The 19,656-nt window shown below is 45.8% G+C and overlaps 1 protein-coding gene across 1 annotated transcript in view; it reads left to right on the top strand.

Moving 5' to 3' along the window:
- The first annotated feature begins 5,130 nt into the window (after positions 1–5,130).
- Positions 5,131–19,656, top strand: part of NR5A2 (nuclear receptor subfamily 5 group A member 2) — an 87,762-nt gene continuing 73,236 nt past the window's right edge. The window contains exons 1-4 of the mRNA XM_075156535.1: positions 5,131–5,370; positions 7,858–7,976; positions 9,282–9,423; positions 12,156–12,802. Of these exons, the coding sequence (XP_075012636.1) occupies positions 5,289–5,370; positions 7,858–7,976; positions 9,282–9,423; positions 12,156–12,802 (990 nt within the window). The 5' untranslated portion in view covers positions 5,131–5,288. The remainder of the gene's footprint in view (positions 5,371–7,857; positions 7,977–9,281; positions 9,424–12,155; positions 12,803–19,656) is intronic.

Genomic DNA, 19,656 nt, shown 5'->3' with positions numbered 1-19,656 from the left:
ACTAACCGTCCCTGCCCACACGCGTGCCGCTTTTCGGGCGGGCGGCCCCGCGGGAGGGAGCGCGCCCCGAGCCGGGGCGATGCGCACGGGGGCACGGCGGCGCCCGGCGCCCCGGCCCGGGCGGGCCGGAGCAGACAGCGGCAGGAGGAGGTGAAGTGTTACGACACCTCACTGGTGACTCACTTAGCAGTAAAAGAAAGGCAATCACAGAGATGCTTTGCCACCCACTTGGCCCGGCTCACTCCTCACTCCGGAGTCTCCTGTAGTTTTGCATCACGCCGCTGCCAGGTGTTTATAAGGCAGCAGCGCATTCCAGCGTGCAGCAGAAAGCTTGGCCGGGCTTTAAAAATAGCTTCTCCGTCAATAATTGACTGTTTGGTAATGGTTCTCTATTTCGGACCAGAGAGGATCGACACCTCCGTAAGGCAACAGTGAATGATTCGCAGCAGAAATAAGGCAATAGGCTTTGGAAAGCGATCCTCTGTGGTGTGCGTTTTATACAGAAAATATTTCAGCCCGAAGCACCTACTCTGTTTCGCTGACAGTGGATTTAAAAAAAAAAAAAACCAAACCAAACAAAAAAAAAAACAGGAAAAAAAAAGTACATTTTTGTGGTTTTTTTTTTCCCAGTTACCTAGAGGGGACAGTTTACTTTCTAAAGCCTGTGTTGGAGGCACTAACAGCCTCCGCTCAAATGAATCCCTAGGAATTAAAAGCAGTATTTCCTCGGCAAAGTGATGAAAGGACCCCGCTGGCTACGGGATTTGGAAGGTTTCGAAGTACTCTCTCCTTCATACTGTAGGGATGATCTATTTATGACAAAGAGTGGAGGGGGGAAGGCATGGGGTGAAAGGGAAAAGAGAGACAGAAAGAAGGAAGAGAAAAAAAAAGAAAGAAGAGAAGGGAAGAGAAGGAAGAAGAGACAAAGAGGAAAAAAGAAAAGAAAGGAAAGAAAAGAAAAGGGGGGAAAAAGAGTAGAGCAGAGCCTGTATTGGATACACTTTTCCTGGTGTAAACAGTCTCGTAAAGTTGGGCGTGAGAGGTGTGGGAGGTGAAGCAGCAAACTCGCGTTATAACTTTCCCAGCTGCAGAGGGGTCCTGCGTCTGCCGCATTGTCACACGCTGCCTTCTCCGGGGCATTTCCCGGGGCCGCGCCGCTCCGTGCCCGGGGCCGCCCCGGTCTGTGCCCGGAGCCGTGCCAGCCTGTGCCCGGGGCTGTGCCGCTGCGCCGGGGACAGGCTGCGTAGCGGTGACTCTCGCCCCGCGCCTGGCTGAAGCCACCGGTTTCAGTGAGCGATTGCTCAGAGCGGCTCTGGGCTGGCGGCAAAAGGGAATGCTCAGCGGGAGAGGAAGGGGGGACAGGGTGCGGATTTCTTTCCTTAAATACTTCCCTCTAAGTCTTTTTGATCGGCTTTGATTTAGACTTTCCAGCAGAAAAGTTTCAGTCCTGCATTTATTTATTTATTTCATTTGCTTTTGCGAAGTTTGACTTTAACATTTCCTCCAAAAAGTTCTCGTTTGCTAGAGTTTTCTTGCTGGGAAGATAAATCAAAGCTTCTCCAGGACACTTTCCGACACAAAGCTAGAAGGGAGCGTGCTATTTGTTGCTCATCGAGCGGACCCTCCAAGTTGGAAACGTCCCTGCTTAGGCAAAAAGGCTTTGAAATTTGCCCAGGTTCTGTGGCCTCTTTGAAGCTGTAAGAAATCGGAGCTTGACTTGAAATATCATCACACAGAACCTTCTACCTTGAAGACAAAGAGGTGGAAGAAGCTTCAGATTATTTAAAATTTGACAGTGGGTTTTTTAATGTAAATGTACATACATTCAAATAGGGAAGTATAAAATATTCCAGGTCTTGCTCCTTGTACTAATCAAGGCTGCTGGAGGCTCCCCGAGCCATCATCTTTTATAATTATAATTACACGCGTCAATCAAGACCTTCAGGCAAAGTCAGAACAAGGCAGGCAAACTCAGGAGAGACATCACATTAAAAAAAAGTTTGGAGAACTTAGTAAGGAACGGAGAAGAGATTAGAAGAAAGGGTAATTAAGGTTGCTCAAGGCAATCGTGAGAGCTAGAACTCCATGTTAAATTAAATGTGGCCACAAAGGACCAGGTATCATTTATAATATGTACTGCCCTAAACTGTTACTTTGGAGAAATGTGGATGTGTAATAACCACTCCAAAGTATTTTCATCCATAGCGATAGCTCGCGGAGTGGCTTTGCGATGTATAGTTTGAACTCTCTCCAAACCCTTCCCCGGCGGAATGACACTAAGCCTACGAGTAGGAGCGAAGCGCCCGGGGACGGGTGCTAGGGCCGTGCCCGAGGGGGAGCGTTGGTCGGGGAGAGCTGGCCCGGGGCCGGGCCAGCCGCCCGCGGGGACAGGCGGCCGTCCCGGTCGGGCTGCCCGCGGGGGCCGCAGCCCGCCTGGCCCCGGCTGCGCTCGGGCTGGTTTCGCCTGCCGTGTCCAGACGCGGGGTTTCCTTCCCCAACTTTCGCCTGAAACGCGGGTGCCTTTCCCGGAGCAGCAATAACGAGAGCGGCGGCACGGAGCGCCCCGGCGGGGCGTCGCCAAGCGGCGTGACCCACCCGGCGGCGAGCGGGAGGGCAGGAACTGGCTCTTTCCTCGACGGAGCCCAGCAGGCTGCAGGACCCAGGTCCGGCGGTGTCCTACCGATGTGTATTAAACTTCCCACGGTTTGCTGTAAATGCAGCCGAAGCGGTGCCCTGACAACGCTTCTCCTGCGGGGAAGGGCTGCCAGGAGGCGAAGCTCTCTGAGGGCCGCCCCCGGGGTCCTCTGGCCACCCGTCGGGCCAGCAGCAGGGTGAAGCGGCGCGGCTGCAGGCTCGCAAGGCCGGAGGGCCGCGGCCCCGCCGCGACGCGGAGACCCCCGACCCGCAGCTCCGACTCACTCCCGGCGGGCGCCCGCGAGAGCGGAGCGGAGCGGAGCCGCCGCCAGTGCTGAGCCGCCCCGGCTCAGCGCAGGGCGATGCTACACGGCGACGACTGCAAGAGGGGTTGTTTGTAATTAATGTATCTGGGAACTACTTCTGCCTAGAGACGAGGGCATTCCCTCGGGATGGTTTTCAGCCGCCCCGCCTTAGCCGTCGAGCTAGCCGCTCCCGCAGCTCGCCATGTTGCTGTGCTAAAACTTATTTGCAGGGGAACAGCTAAACTGTGAAATTATAACTTGAGAAATAACATGTTGATATAGATCAAGAGTTCGCCTGCTCGCCCTCCCGCCCGAAGGGGAATGGGGAAAAGGTGAGAATGGAAGGAGCCGAAAGGTCCAAGCCTCTCTGCGCGTTGGGTCCATCCCCAAAATATCAAACCCTGCAGAGAGAAGGAAAGAAACGTTTTCTACTCCACTGGTGCTGGCGTTGGGTTGGCTCGGGATCTGCGCTGAATTAAGCAAAGGTCTCTTCTTCCAGTTACTGAATGCAAAAAGTTTAAACTGTCTAGGAAAGAGCACAGCCGAGTCCGCTCTCTGCACGTGGAGGGCTTGTCCCACCGCTGGTCACCTTGCGATCATCACAAGTATTTAATAAGTTACAACAAGGGTCAGTTTTCACAAACTCTGTCTCAGCCTATGGGAAATGCTATATCCTGCACTGGAGACAGTTCCGCGCCTCACTTTCAATCGGAAGCAATTTTCACCGCCAAATATTTTCAGCTCTTCATATACACAACGGAGATTAAAGTGTCAGAGGAGTAGGGGCAGCCGAGCGCTCGGGCGGGGGGCTCGGATGCTTTCAAAGGTGCAAATATCGCTCATCCCATATCCCCAAACCTACGCGCCGCAGTGGGAGCGGCGCTGAGACCCTCGGACGCTCCCGGCGTGGAAGGGGCGGGAAGGGCAGTGGGAGGGGGCGGGTGGACCTCCGGCCCGGCTCGCCGGGCGGCTCGGCACCCCGCCGCCCCCGGGCCCCCCGCCACGCCGCGCCGCGGGGCCGCCCGGCTCTCGCCGCTGAGGCACCCGCTTGCGAGAAACGAGTTCTTTGGGACAGCTTGGGAACGAGTGCCGGTTGCTGCACCGTGAGCCGGAGAAGGGAGGCTCTTGCTCAAACGATGGCTCTGCCAGGGCATTGGCTTTTGTGCAAACGATGCAACTGGCACCGACAGATTTCGCAAGAAGCTTAGGGGAGGGGGACCCAAAAAGCCAGAATAGGTGCAGCGAGCTCAAGCGCGGCTCCCGCCCGCTTTTCTCAGGCTCCAGGGCTGCGCGGCGGCAACGTGGCCGCCAGGGCTGGGGTTCTCCAAGCGCAGGGATTACCGCTGCCTACCCCCTCACGCCCGGAGGAAAGGCGAAGCTGGGGGTCCCGCCGCCGCAGCTGGCCGGGCGGGGGGATTGCCCCGTCGGCCTCAAGGGAGCTGGAGCGGGGTTGCCCGCCGGCAAGGAGGCACACTGCGGGAGGGAGGGCAGGCGCAGCCCGGCTCGGCGTGGCTGGTGGCCCGTCGGGCTCCGCTGGGGCGGGGAGGAGTGGCTGCAGCCCAGGCCCCCACCCCACAGCCCGGTTTAACAACCGGGCAGGGGGTGAGCGCGCTGGGCAAGTGTGAGTGCTCCTGTGCGTGTGTGTGGTGCGTGTGTGTGCGCGGGGGGTGTTGCTCATCCCGCCTCTGCCTTATTGGCTGCAAGGGCGGTGTCGGGGCCCCCCTTCGCCGGAGCCCCCCGCGCCCTGCAGCCCCCGGGCTCCGGGAGCGCCTCCCCGCGGGTCCGGGGCTAGAGGTCCCGACTCGGCACCTCCGCACTTGTGGCGGGGGGAAGCGGGGGAGAAGGAGGAGGGAGGAAGGGAGGAGGGGGACGGGGGTGGGAACCCTGGCCAGCAGCACCAGCGGCGGCAGAGCGCTCTTGTGCACTGTGCTGCTCCGCATGGATCGGGGCGCCGGGCTGCCGCCGCGCTGAGCTCCGGGCGGAGCTGCTGCGGGCTCCCGGGGTTCCTCCTTCCTCCCCGGCACCCCCCGGTCTTCCTCCTCCTCCTCTCCTCTCCGCCCCCGCCGCCTGCAGCCCGACTACCGCTCCGCGGCTCCCCCAGCCGCGGGCACCCGGCGGCGCTTCCCGGCGGCCGGGACCGCTCGGTGCTCCCGGTGCGGCAGGGCAAGGGCTGGCGTGGAGCAGAGGGAGGGAAGAGCAGGAGGAGGAGGAGGAGAAGGAGGAGGAGGAGGAAGAAGAGGCAGCGGCCGCCGAGTGCCCCTTGCTCCAGCTAAATCTGTGCTGCCGTGTCCAGGTGCTGGTGTCGCGGACGGACACGGAGCCCCCAGCCCGGCCCGCAGCCGCCTTGTCATGCTGCCCAAAGTGGAGACGGAGGCCCTGGGACTCGCCCGGTCGAATGGGGAACAGGGGCAGATGCCGGAAAACATGCAAGGTAAGGGGGGAAAGGCACGGCGCTCACCCTCCGCGCACGCTCGGGCACCCCTCGGCAAACCGCCCTTTCGTCCTGCCAAAAAAGTTTACGGCTGCTGCCTGCGAGCTCCCCCGCCGCCGCCCGCTCCGCGCCCCGCCAAGCCCCTGCCTTCGCGGGCCAACTTCCAGCGTGGCTCGGGCGGCCACCGGGGGCCGGGGCAGCAGCGCCGAGGCGACGGCAAGGCCCGGGCCAGGAGGTGCAACCGCGGCCGGGGAACCGTCAAGCGTCTGGCCGGCGGGAGCATTCCCCGGGATGCAACCGCCCCGCCGATCACTGCCCGGGGACACCGGCCCCACTGCAGATCCGGGGGGGCTCGGTCTCGTCCCCGGTCCGCGCAAAACTGACACGAAGTTTACGGCACGGGGAGTTACGCGGCGAAGTCCTGCCACACACCGTCCCGAAACAGGGCTCGAGGGCTCTGCCCTGCGGGTGCCGCGCCCGCAGGCACAGCGCAGGTGGCGGCGGCGGCGGTGCGAAACTTTGCAGCAGAGGGCCCCGACGCCGCGGCGGATTTGCGCCCTTGCGGGGTACCCGCGAAGGCAGCGGGATGCCTGAGCTGGGATGGCGCTGGAAATGCCTCTGTGGGGTGGGTCGCGGCCGTTCCCGGTGCCCTGCTCCTGTCTGGAGCGCTACGCGGAGGGGGGCGGCGAAGACGCCGTCCGAGGGCCGCCGCGGGGGGGGCCGGCTCCCTGCCTCGGAGCCGGCAGCCCGGTACGCGGGCAGTGCCCGCCCCGCCCTGCCGTGCGCGCCTCTGCCGGGGTAGAAACTCCCGTCCCGGCTGCTCTTTCGAAAGTATCCCCTCTCCTCCGGGGAGCCTGCTGGGAAGCAGGGGAGGGTGGGCCGGGAGCCTCGGAGGTGCTGGGGGCGGCCCGCCCGCCTCTTTCGTCGTCCGCGGACGAGGCTCCGTGCCAGGGCACGGCGCTCGGAAAACCCCTGCTTTCCCGCTTGGTTTTTCCTGCGAGGAGGGGGAACTTCGTCCCAGCGCCGGGCCCTGGAGCCGCGGCCGCGGGAGCAGAGGGGAGGGCCGGGCCCTCCTCCTCCTCCGCCTGCGGCCGCCCCCTGTCCGCCCCAAGCCGCTGGCAGGCGACGGTCCCCGGCCTCCGAGGTCGCTCTGGAAACGTTTTCCCGGCTGTGTATTGGCGGGTTAATGCCGCCCGCGCTCCCCGGCAGCTCCCCCGAGCGCCGGGGCGCAGCCCCCTTGTCCTGGCGGAGGGGTGCGCAGCTACCGCGGTGCCAGCCGGGAGCCCGGTCCGCGGCTTCGGGCCGACTCTGACCGCCCCGGTGCCCCCGAACTGTGGTAGCCGAGCGGTTACCGGCAAAGAGGCGGCTTCCTAAGCGGTGCCGCTGCGATGCCCGGCGCCTGTCGCCCTGCTCAAGAGCCCTCCGCTGCCGCTACGCTTGCCGAGCAGATCGGAGGTTTAGCAGCAGGGAAGGGGAAGGAAACCGGCCTCGCGGTGAACGGCGGGGTTTCTTTTTGGGAATAACCAGAGCGACTGACTGGGCTCTTTGTGGGGGAAGCCCGGCTCGAGTGACCGCGCTCTGTGCCTTCATTCAGCTTGTTTTATCCCCCTTGTCCCCTCCTGACGGCCGGCTCCTCCCCGTCTTTTCCACGAGCGGCAGAAACTTCAGGCGGCCCCGACTCGCAGTTTTCCCGCCAGCCCCCGGTACCGGGGGGCGCCGGCTGGGCAGACCCCGACCTCAGCCCCCGAGGACGGCGGTCCCGGCCCGCTATCCCTCTGTCGGCCCGCGGAGAGCCGCGCCGACGGCGGCTAATAACGTCTCCCCCGTTGCTGCGGGACCGCTGGCTGCGAAACCCGGGGCTCCGGGCGTGCAGCGCTCAGCCCAGCGGCTGGGGCAGGGTGGCTGGCTCGGGGGGGTGGCGGTCACCCCGAGACAACGAGTTTGGGGGGGTGGAGGACTTTGTTTTAAGCTGGTTTTGCAAGTAAGTAACTTGCATTTAACGCGGCGCAAAAGTGCTGGGTCTGTAAGATACAAGTTTAGGCTAAGTAAATATTTGCAGGCTGATGTTGAAAGAAAACTTTAAAGGAAACGAACTGAGTTACTTTAAATACACAAGAGAGAATCTTTTCATTCCGCTTTTTTGAAGCTCGCTCCTGATTATTTTCGGATTTAAATTAATTCATTTAGTTTGTGATTCCATAAACTAAGGACTAGGTTAAGGGTACTCTGTAAATATAAATATTTAGAACACAAAACCGAGGAGCTGATGGTTTTTGTTCCACTTGCTAAGTATCATGCGGATTTGCTGTTGATGAAAAGTTGCATGTCTCAATGCAAGGTGTGCTTTTAAAAATAAAACTTTTTTTTTCCCCAATTTGCAGCAGTGTGTGGGTTTAAGTGAGCTTTCTCTCTAGATGAGAACAGTTGCAGAAAATTCGAGTTATTAGCGTAAATTCTAATTGAATGTGCTATTTCTCCTTTCCCCAGTGTCTCAGTTTAAAATGGTGAATTACTCTTATGATGAAGACCTTGAGGAACTGTGTCCAGTCTGTGGAGATAAAGTGTCTGGGTACCATTATGGACTTCTCACCTGTGAAAGCTGCAAGGTTCTGTACTAATTGCTTCATACTAACACAAGTACAGCAAAAAAAGTTTCAAATATAAGCAAAAAAAAATGATAATTAAAGAAAACAGATGTGTAATAATTTGGCTCATTTCTGATATGTTTCTTGTTACATTCACGTAAAAAACTAACCACCAAAAAGCTTTAGGATTTAAAAGTCTCTTGGAGAGATCTCATCCACACAAATGGAAACAACTTGGACTGTTTTGCATTGTTGTTTTATCGTTGATTTTAAGTATTTTGCTGTTGTGAAGTAATGTAGTTCTAGAACAACTTTCATGCCTAACTGTCCTAAATATTGATTTTAGTTGATTTATATACATTCAGAGTAATTCTGTTCCTGGAGGATAAAGTAGGAAAAGTATCTTCAATACAGATCAGCTTTGCAAAATCTAATGCAGCCTTCTTAAGATTTTTTCATCCTTCAATATTACAATGTAAATTGCTGTGACTATAATGATCATGCACTTTTTTCATACAAACTATAACTGTCAGAGCTCACTTGACATTCTAAGTCAAGTAACTAATGTATGATTTGTTTTAGATCATTCATTAATTTTGAGAATAAAATATTTGTAAATGCAACTTATCATAGTGGAAGATAAATGATCTGTATGGTTCTATTATACTAAGGGGTTTAAATACTTAAGAATTTATGACATGTCAAATTTGTCATGTAAAATTTTTTAAAAGTTCTTTACGGTTATTTAAGTAATGCACTGTAAAGGAAACTCCTTTGCCAGAACAATGCAATTTAAAATATTTAGTTGCATGGAAAAATTAACTTAGCACATTATATTTTCATTAAAAAAAAAATCAATGAGAAATGACCAACAAGCACTTATTATGCCTCTAGCATGCACCACTGGGATGTACAGTAGCCAGAGGTACTCTGTATTTCTGTTATCTTTGCAACAGTATCTGCACTTATTTAATGTAAAACTACTTTAAAAAGAAAACTTTAATAATTTTACAATGATTAAAGAATACAAAAGGAACTGCTCAGCCTCGCTATTTCTGCTACCACTGTTAGGGGCACAGTGGAGACTATAGCCAGCCTTAGCAAGCTTTGACATAAATGTACAAAACATAGCACTAACACAAGAAAACTCCTCTGGAGTCTGGTGATTTTCTCCTGGGTACATCTCACTGTAATCTAAAATAAACTATGTAACTTCATAAGTGCTTGAGTGGTGTCTGAAAAATATGTTACAATGATTTCCATAAAACAAAATGCTGAAACACGCTATTCAAGCAAAACAGGCTAACTTTTATATCTATCATACAGGGATTCTTTAAGCGAACAGTCCAGAATAACAAAAGGTACACATGTATAGAAAATCAGAATTGCCAGATTGACAAAACACAGAGAAAACGATGTCCTTACTGTCGATTTCAAAAATGTCTAAGTGTTGGAATGAAATTGGAAGGTAAGAGCTACAGTCTTGCTGATATTGTCAACTATACTATAGATTAATTTTGAAAATGATAGGTTTACATATGTTATTACATGCTATTTTATAAAAAAAAATGCTACGTTTATCATGTTTTTGAAATTATAGTAAAAGGTGACTTTGTATACTCAGTTGTTGCTTCATAAAAAAAAAAATCTAATGAGTAAATGGTAAATCACTAATAATTAGTCAAAACCATAACCCATTTTTTCATATATGTATATAATTTGATATTTCAGTATTTTAGAGTTTGAACGAATGGATCTAGATAGAATAGTTTTGCAGCTTTTTAAAAAGACTTAATTTAGATTAAACATAACATATGTAAGAAGTGTCCAGATTAGAAAAAAAATTAGTCATTTCTATGGAGAATGATCTGATTTTATTTATATTTTATCTAGGGTTGTTTTTTTATATATATTCTTCTAACAATAAGGCAGAAAACAGAGAAACAGTTAAAATAAGGGTTTTTCTCCCACTGACTTGCCTTTGAGATTAAGGAACCAAATAATCTCTGAAGTTGTGTCCTATATTTTTGTGATGCTACACCTGAGATGCTATTACAAATGAAAGAGAATAAGGCATTTTGAAGTATACTTTTTGACTTCATTTCACTTTCTCATGTACAGAGAACAATGAGAAGTGTACAACACCCTTTGAGATAACCAAACGCAAAATTATCATCAACTCGAATTTGAGAATCATACACAGTTCACTCCAACTTTCATATATAAAATATGAAAATTCAGATTTCACAGCAAATGACATCTGCTTGGCCAACAACAAGCTCCTAAATACCTTATTCTTACAGTTGTACTGAAATGGCATTCATGCTAGATGCTTAACCAGGAAAAATCAGGCCAAGGAGGGAAACCATAAAACATTAAGGGAACCATAAAGGACAAGACCCAATCACCTGAGTCTGGCAAAGGAAAGCTGTTGATACAACTGAAGATAAACAGAAAAATCAGCCCTCTGCAGTTTGATGGATTCAATACTATTCTATTTGCCCACAAGACTGAGCTAGCACTGACACACTGCACAAAACATCCTGAATCACTGTATGTTCTTCCAAATTCAAATAGTACAATAACAGTACATTTGGAATCCTTCTCTCCTTGTTGATGTTAAGAATAAGGATAAAATACATTTATCTACTCCTACTTTTAACTCCTCTCAATTGCTGACAATGATACAGGACCAAATTTTTTCTTCTGTGATTACGTGCAGTTCACCTTAGTTTCTATAGGAGTTATACAAAAGCATTTGCTGATCCAATTTGGCTCACAGTTTTTAATTGTAGAATGTCTGGGAGGATACTATGTATACAGATTTAAAGTTAATTACATATACCAGCGTAGTGATTTAATTATTTTAATTCCCTGCGTTTTGCTCAAAAGCAACATTCAACAGCAATATTAGCAGCAGCATTTTTACTACAAATTTAAGCGAAGTGCCTGTAGTTTTAAAGATACTTTAGAAAATTTACTTTAGCTTCCTTACCCACACATCCATACAACTTCTTTTCCTTTGTTTAGAAAATTGGAAAAATATATGCTTCCATAATTGTAAATACTTGTGACATTTATATGTGTATTTCCCTGATAGTGATATATATAACCTTAAAAACTAGTTCATAAATTACCATGGACCAAAAAAATCATTAAACGTTAAAGTCCTTATGATAATGTACAGTATTATGCGTATCTAGCATTCATAATAAATTTTTAATGTTCTGCTAATCCCAAAGATAAAAAGCTCAAGAACTTAACCTCCAGCAATCTCAGCAGTCTCAACATGTCACCAGGCTGTCAAAGGTTCCTCTTTCAATCTAATTGCCGTTGGGCAAGGTGGGCTTGGTGAGAGCTCCTCACTAGTCCATTACATATATACCATGGTGACAGACACTGCTGTGACAGAGACCACCAGTATGACTCCCAAGGCAGCTGTTCAGGTGGATTTGTTTTAATTATTTCTAATTCCAGAGATATTACAAGCCAGAACAGTGTCAATAGTTTCTGTTTCAGTTCCACCTTCTGTGTGGAAGGCAGCAAGCTGACAGCTTTCTCTCTGCACATTCCAACTGCAGCTAAACATTTCTGTAGAGCTGTTCAGCTAACTAGAAATCTCTTAAAGTTTTACACCAACCTGAACAGAATCATCAAAAGGAAATATTTCCCTTTTGCCAAGAAAAACGTATTCCCCTTTGTGACTACTGAACATTTCACAATTTACGTTTCAGATGTTTTGCTGCGGTGGAAGGCAGTAATGGAATGATTATAATGAGACAATGTGGTCCGCTGGATACGTCTCAGACAAATTCTGGACATCAGCCCTTGTTTCTTAATGACATAGTAGCTTGACATAAAACCAAATATACATTGAGATCTCCACATGATCCCATAGCAGGTGTGAAATTCCTGTAGCCAACCATTGTGTTTGTCCCTGTGTCCTAATCAATGTAAAGAGAAGTCCTTCTATGTTAGTAATATATGCATGTGATATTTAAATTACCAGAAAAAAAGTGACATTTGTTAAGTCAAAATAAATCTTTTTCTTTAGGAATAAAAGTGCTACTTTGAATTTGAAGAAAAAAAAATAAAAGAGAGTTACATTTTTACCTTTCTGCTCTGTCCTAATGTATGTTTCATTAAAGAACGTTGATTCCAAGTTTTAATTATGATTTACTTCCTCCTCTGCCCTGACAGCTGTGCGAGCTGACCGAATGCGTGGCGGTCGAAACAAGTTTGGACCAATGTACAAGAGAGACAGGGCATTGAAGCAGCAGAAGAAAGCTCTTATCCGAGCAAATGGACTTAAACTGGAAGCCATGACTCAGGTGATCCAAGCAATGCCGACTGACCTGACAATATCCTCTGCAATCCAGAACATCCATTCTGCCTCCAAAGGCCTACCTCTGAACCATACTGCCTTGCCTCCTACAGACTATGACAGAAGTCCCTTTGTAACCTCTCCAATTAGTATGACAATGCCACCCCACGGCAGCTTGCAAGGTTACCAAACCTATGGCCATTTTCCAAGCCGTGCTATCAAGTCCGAGTACCCTGACCCTTACACTAGTTCACCAGAGTCAATAATGGGCTACTCATACATGGATAGTTATCAAACAAGCTCACCAGCAAGTATTCCACATCTGATATTGGAACTCCTGAAATGTGAACCAGATGAGCCGCAAGTCCAAGCTAAGATCATGGCATATCTGCAGCAAGAGCAAGCCAACAGAAGCAAACACGAGAAGCTCAACACATTTGGGCTTATGTGTAAAATGGCTGACCAAACCCTCTTCTCCATCGTTGAGTGGGCTAGGAGTAGCATCTTTTTTAGAGAACTTAAGGTAGGTAACAATCTTACATTACAGTATCATTCAATCAAGAAAAAAATACCGTTTGTTACAATGTTGTACTTCAAGCAAGAAGTACTTTTTTCCCAAGCATCTCGTTCTTAATTTATTTGGCTTCAAGTAGGCAGACTATTATGAAGAGAAACTTGTAGTTGTCCTCCACCTGAGCCTGTAATTAGCTGTAGCAAAGAGATTCAAGTTTCAATTCAGCTCTTCTGTACTTTACTATTTATTACAACTGTTATTAACCTCCATAGGGCCTCGCATAAATTTTACTCGTCCCTGTCAGTATTGCTCACTGCCTGGCTTTTATTCAGAGTTGTAAGCACACTTGTTACACCATTCTACACTCATTTATGTAATTATTTTACATATGGGGGAACGCCATTTCTGTCCATCTCTGTACACTCCTTATATAAGTCCACATTTGGAATATTCACTTTCTCACTAGGATATTATTTTGTGCATTCTCGTGCGTGTAGTTAAACATGAAGGCTGAATCCTAAGCAGGGTATACACTGAACAGAAAGCAAGGAGGAAGAAGATACCTTAAGGTATCCTTTTGGTTCTCATCACCACTGATACATGGGGGGTTTCTTTAATCTAGGCTGGCTACAATGACGTTTAGGCTCTTAATTTTGTTGGAGCACCCAATAAATCCTCATGCACAGCTCTCTGGTGGCCAGAAATTCCCCTATTTATATTTCTTAGAGTTTTTGTTAAGGCAATTTTGTGGACAGGTCTGAAATTTTAAGCCAGAAATTTGGGACCACAAAATAGAGATAAACTACAGTTTTTAACCACTCTCTTGATACAGAAATTAGCTCTGGAATTAATAAAAGATATTCTGTCTCAGAAAAAAATCGAGATGATGAACTCCAATCTGAATTTCCCTATTATATTGCTAGTTACTGAATCTCTGCTATACAGAGATGTTTTTGCCACAACAATTTGCTGCTGAAATCTGTAAAGTTTTATAACCATCCATAATTTCTTGCTGACTACTGTCAAGGTAAGGGAAAATAATACAATATCCAAATACAACAATTACTGTAGAAGTTCACTGAGAATTGAATCTACATGAATCAAGAGCACAGAAAGGACATCCCATTAAAAAGCTGCAGTCAGGATGCTTGCCATAACAGTATTTCTGTCATAACCATCATGATGCAGACGCATGAAATAAAGCCTGATTACAAGAAAAGCAAGCTGGATATGTTGCATACACAACTCCAGCTTCTCTCCAATTTTTCAAGAGACTGGTTGCAGGAACCATTAAAAACTCAGTCTGTGTGAAGAGAAAGAAGGGAGGAAGTTTACTCAGAAGGGAAACAGAAAATGGATTAAAGAGAGGAAAAGACTGTCACATCTTTGTTTGCTAAGTTGTTTACAATTTTATTGTAAGGTATAAGCCAAGCTACCCATTTTAAATAATTTAAAAATTAAAATTGCAAACATGTTACATTTCCAAAAAACTATGTCCTAAATATCAGGGACCAGATCTTTCTACCCATACACTGGGGAGTACTTTAGTCTGGAGTAACCGTGTTAAAAATCACTGAGACTTGCAGAACAAGATACTCTTCAGTGTAAGAATTTTTAAGTTATGATCTGCATTAAAATTCCAGTTATGATTAAAGTGAGAATATGAAAAGATATTCAAGCAACATTTACTTTTTATGGTTCCATGGCTTAATCTATAGGCAGATTTTATAAGCATTCAACATGCTATACTGGGAATAGTTTTAGAGATGGTCTTCATCTCCAACCTCAGCCTGGACGATATTCTTCAATCAACATATATTTAGTAGTATGGACACAAAAGATGCAGAAATTTGTTTCATGAAAATGCTGACCAACTTCTCCTGGCTCTGGACATATATATACACTACCATGTACGAATTCTGGAAATACATATATTCTAGACATTCACTACCTATAGCCTTTGGCTAGTGAACTGACTTTCACACATTTTTAGAAGGCATTGGTTTCATCTTAGTATTTGTACCCTTTACATCTTAGAAACTTAGAGTTCAGGCAGTTTTTTCATACCTTCTGGCACATCCAGAATTTTTTTTTTTTTTTTAATTGGACAAGATCAACTAAACTCACAGCATTCCAGAACAATAACAACACACGTGGAAATCCGTCCACATCCACTATTTAGGGACCAGATTACACATAATGCTAAAAGCTTTAAGCTTCTCAACTTCAAAAAAGTAAGGTGCTCAAAACATGTTTAGATCAGACTCTACTTTGTTATCAGCACCAGGTAACACCATCTCTCTTTGCAGCTGAGAGGAGAGGATCAGAATTAAACAAAGGGTTTCCAAACCTTTCCTGAACACAGGTCTCTTCTATCCATCCATGATTTCAGCTCCTTCTGGTCAAGGCAGCAAAAGCAGCTGTTTCAGATTGTTCCACAGAACATGAATACCTTTGGGAGAGGGAAAAAAAAACCACCTAGGTATATGACAGAGATTTTAAATGCAGAAGGAAGGGAAAAGGAAATCTTAATAAAGGTGCAACTAGATTTTCAGAACAGCTAACTTTGTTCCCTACCTATACACAGCTGAGAAGTATGTATTTGCTTGAGAAGATATTTTCCTGTTATTTCTACTTGTCTAAGCTTAACAACTGAATCTTGAGATGTCTTTCAAATAAGACAGGTGCATTAGCAGATCTCTGGGACTAAAATTTTAAATTACTCAAATAATTAGACAGTAAAAAGGTACAAATGGGGTTTGTATGAAATTCATCACAATTTTGTCATGGTAAGTGATGCCTTGCACAACTGGCTGTGAGTTACTAAACAGCATGTTTGCAATTCTTTACTGTATCCTTGTATTTCATTCTAAATTTAGTCTTACACATTGGTCTCTTCAATTCACATGAAAGGGCAAACATTTTCCTTTCCGCTACACTCAGAGATTTGTAGCTAGCAGAATTCAGGAGGGACTGAAAAGGAGAAGGACATGATAAAAAATGCTGTCCCAGTCCATCAGTGGTTTAGGCCACTTTTACCCTAGATATAATAACAAAAAACCACCAATGAACTACATTTTTTAAGTTTTCTTTTTTTCTTTCCATTTGGCTGAAAATTTGTTTGTTTTTTTTAAAGAGATCTCAAGTGATTACAAACATGTTTTAAAACTTTATTTCATGAAGCATTTATCAGCTTATGCTTATCACAGTCTTCTCACTTGTTGCTCTACAAATTGTCAACACCTCTTTTGGCATGTGTTATACATGTAAGCATGTAAAAGGTAAAAATGTTGACTGGGCGGAACTACCTACAGCGTGCACTGCATTTTACAGAATTTGACCTGTGTATGAATTTAAGTATGTAATTTAAGTCTGATGCTCATACTTGCTAAGGAGCAGATCCTCCCATCTTCATGTCGGATATCAGAAATTAATAGAAATATTAATGAAGCAAACTGGTCAGGATTAGTAATAATGTCAGAATAAGATCCAAAGGAGCCAGTGGCAATCCAGTAACTTTGAATTTAACACCAGCTAAAATCTCAAACATACCTATCTGTCTTGTGAAGTCAGAATACTTTTTAATTAGTAATTACATCATAAATTCTGGGTTTTGACATCACATATTACTTGCTTATTCATAACGAGAAACGTTTCTGTATAGTTCTTTATACACAGATGAAATAAGAATACGGAGATAACCTCCTAGTAGACTCATGATGATACCAATAGTAATAGTAAAGGTGGCCTTTGTTTGCTATTCTGGAGTTGTTGAAAGCTCAGTAAATATAAAAGTAAGATATATCCGTCTTATCCTCAGCGAAGAAAACTCAGGAATGCCCTGGGGATGCTAGATTTGTAGCCAGCTGTCTTAGTCAGGTGAAAGGTCTTTGTACAAAGCTAAAAAGAAAATATTGCAAGAGTTTCTAGAATCCAAAGGTTACCTGGCCCCAACAAAGGATGCAGACAGTTCCACTGGACTGATCTTTCCTCATAAGCTCGCATCAAGGAAAATTCAACAACTACTTCCAAAGCTAAGTACTCCTGAACTCATAAAAGAAAGCGGTCTCAGCCTGGGGCAGGAACAAAACAGGACCTGCACTGTAGAACAGTGAGGATACTTTCTCCTGGGTGAGCATCAGAAAATTAACTAAATGTTGATAGTTACAAAAAAGGCACTAAAGGACTTGTGACTCACAAAAAATATTACCTTGACTTATTTGGCTATTTTAGTGAGGATGTCATAGGTCAAAGTACTATGTTAGCACAAACCCATTTAGTGAATGATTGCAGGAAGAGCCGATGTACTTCTTGTTAAAGCAGCTCATCCTAGAACTATTCACTGAGTTTGCAAATTTATTTGCATTCATTGATGTCAGACGGTATCAGTTCTGGGACAGATTTCTTGCTATAAGTATAAATTTGTCCATGCTTACACTAACTGCAAATGTGGTCTTCAAAGAAACAATGGTTTAACCACGTATCTCAAAAGGACCCTGGGTGTTGAACTTCTACTGTACCTGGTAACACAGATGTTTTGGCAGCTAATAAGTGAACAGAGGCCTAGTTTTGTACTACATATTCCCCATAAGCACAACTATATTAGCAGAGTTTCAAATTATTTCTTAAAGCAGTGCAAACTTAGTGTGAATAGGATTAATAGAACTCCTGCAGTCTCTTAATTTTTTCTGTAAAATGTATTTAGATAGATACAGTAATATAATACTCAATACATCAGCTTTGATTTCAGATTTCAGTCTCTATGTAATTAAGTATCAAGAAATGCATAAAAATAAGGAATTACTGTACAGAAATCCAATTATTAAACTGAATTAACACAGAATAGGAAAAAAATAGCCTGGGGTGTTTTTTTTGAGAAAAAATATCAGCAATGGAATACTTTAGAAGTTCTTCAGGGTGACGAAAGGTTGATATATTATTTAGACTGAAGTAATGAAAGGCAATTTGATAACTTAAAGTGCTTTTGGACTTTGTAGTATGCGTTTATCAGGACAGGAAATGTAACTAACATAGCTGATGAAATAAAACTTCTGCAGCATTCTTTCAATCAGGGAAGCTGCCAGAAACTGAGGTCCAGGACTTCTCCTAATATCAGTAATCAGATTAGTTAATATTTTGTCATGTGTAGCTATTGATTTTTAGTCTGGCTTAGGCGTATCTGGATCTGAAAAAATATTTCTCAAATATTTAAAAAATGTTGGGGAAAGGGAAAAGTATTTCTCTTACACAGCCAAGTAATTCTTTGCTTTAGAATCATTAATTTAATTTCACAAATAGTAAAATCGTTGCTATAGAAAGAAGCCTCAGCATAGAAACCAGGCCACCTAGCTGAACCTTCTAGGGGAACACTCTGTTAGGAGTTAACTTCATGATCTTCTTCTGGCTCTCCTCTGAACAAAGGATGTGACTAAATGCTGTATTTCAGCACATGGGCATGTCATTTTGCAGCCTTTCTAAACAGTTTGCTCAGTGCTAAGCCTCTGGCACTTTTTCTAGGGGTAGGAAGAAACACGACATTCTCCTATGACCATTCACATCAGAGCTGGATACTCTGCCATACGATGTTACCACCTCTGATAGCAGGAGACTGAGTTCGGTCACTCTGGATTTAGTCATTTTTCCAGCTAGTATCCGATGTTCAGCATCATGCTGAGACTAAGAACCATGCTCCACGTAGGTGTTTTTTTGAAAGACTGCCACTTCTACACTTGAGTGGATCTGCAGTCACTAAGTTCACTGTAGCAAAATTACCCAGGTTCTCATGAATAGTCATGACGCAATAACAATGTTTTGTTACTTATTGTTAGAGAAAATTTGAGCAAGTAACAATTCCAAAAGCTGTCCAGCCCATCCTAATGCTAGTGACAAGCAGAGATATAATAGGCTGTAGTATGGACATGGGGAATTATATAGCTACAGCCACTCCTGGCACACGGCCTGAAGCAGACAGTGCAGCCTTGATGGGAGGGAAGAGCCACACTTGCATGTTCACCTGTGAGTTGGAGGCATTTGTTACACAAAACAGAAGTTTAACATTTCAGTTTAATTTTTTCCTTCAAAGTGTAAGTTTCCAGTTTAAGTCTGACAATTGTCAGCAGTGACAGTAGAAAGATTATTTGGGTGCATTACCAAATGTATATCAAATCGCTGCAGGGCAAGATGAAAAAAATAGTGCTCTTTAGATCTTGAATGCTGTGTCTAGTCCAAAGTGATATTAAAGTCAATTCTAATAATGACTGCTGTACTGGCTAAGAAACTGAACAGTGAACGCTCAGCCATGTTAACATAATCTATTGTATTTCCAGATCACCATTTTTAATGGTTATTTTCTGCTGTGAGGATTGGCAATTTTGCCAAATGATGGCGAGAGCTTTGCACATTAAAAATTAAACAATTCTAGTCTCTTGGAAAATTATAGCTATGTTTCCTGGTTTTGCTTAAGAAAGTCACAGTTTTATTGGTAGAATGACAGATCTCCACTTGCAAAGAAGTCCATTTTTTTGCAAGTTTCTGTCACAAAAAAAGCCATTTTCCTCGCTGCAAATTATGACATTTCTTACAACCACGCATTAAATCTTACTACAGGAAGAAAACTTGTTTCATTCAGATCCAGGGTTTTTGTATGATACCTGTATCGTTCAGATCCAGCACTTGTGTACGATACCTGTATGATATTTCTGTTGTATGGGATGGTTCCCAGTTACGGTGGAAGTTTGCCTCTATAAATCTATCAAGGCTGTTCAGATTTAAGGATGTTCTTCTGTTAACCTGTAGCCTTTCAGATCACCTACAGTAAGGATGAAATCCTAGCCATACTGAAGTCACTTACAGACTTCCTATCA

Source organism: Calonectris borealis, chromosome 8 (genome assembly GCF_964195595.1).
Source record: "Calonectris borealis chromosome 8, bCalBor7.hap1.2, whole genome shotgun sequence".
NCBI lineage: Eukaryota > Metazoa > Chordata > Aves > Procellariiformes > Procellariidae > Calonectris > Calonectris borealis.
Note: the sequence above shows the minus strand (reverse complement) of the source record. Positions and strands in the feature narration are given on the sequence as shown.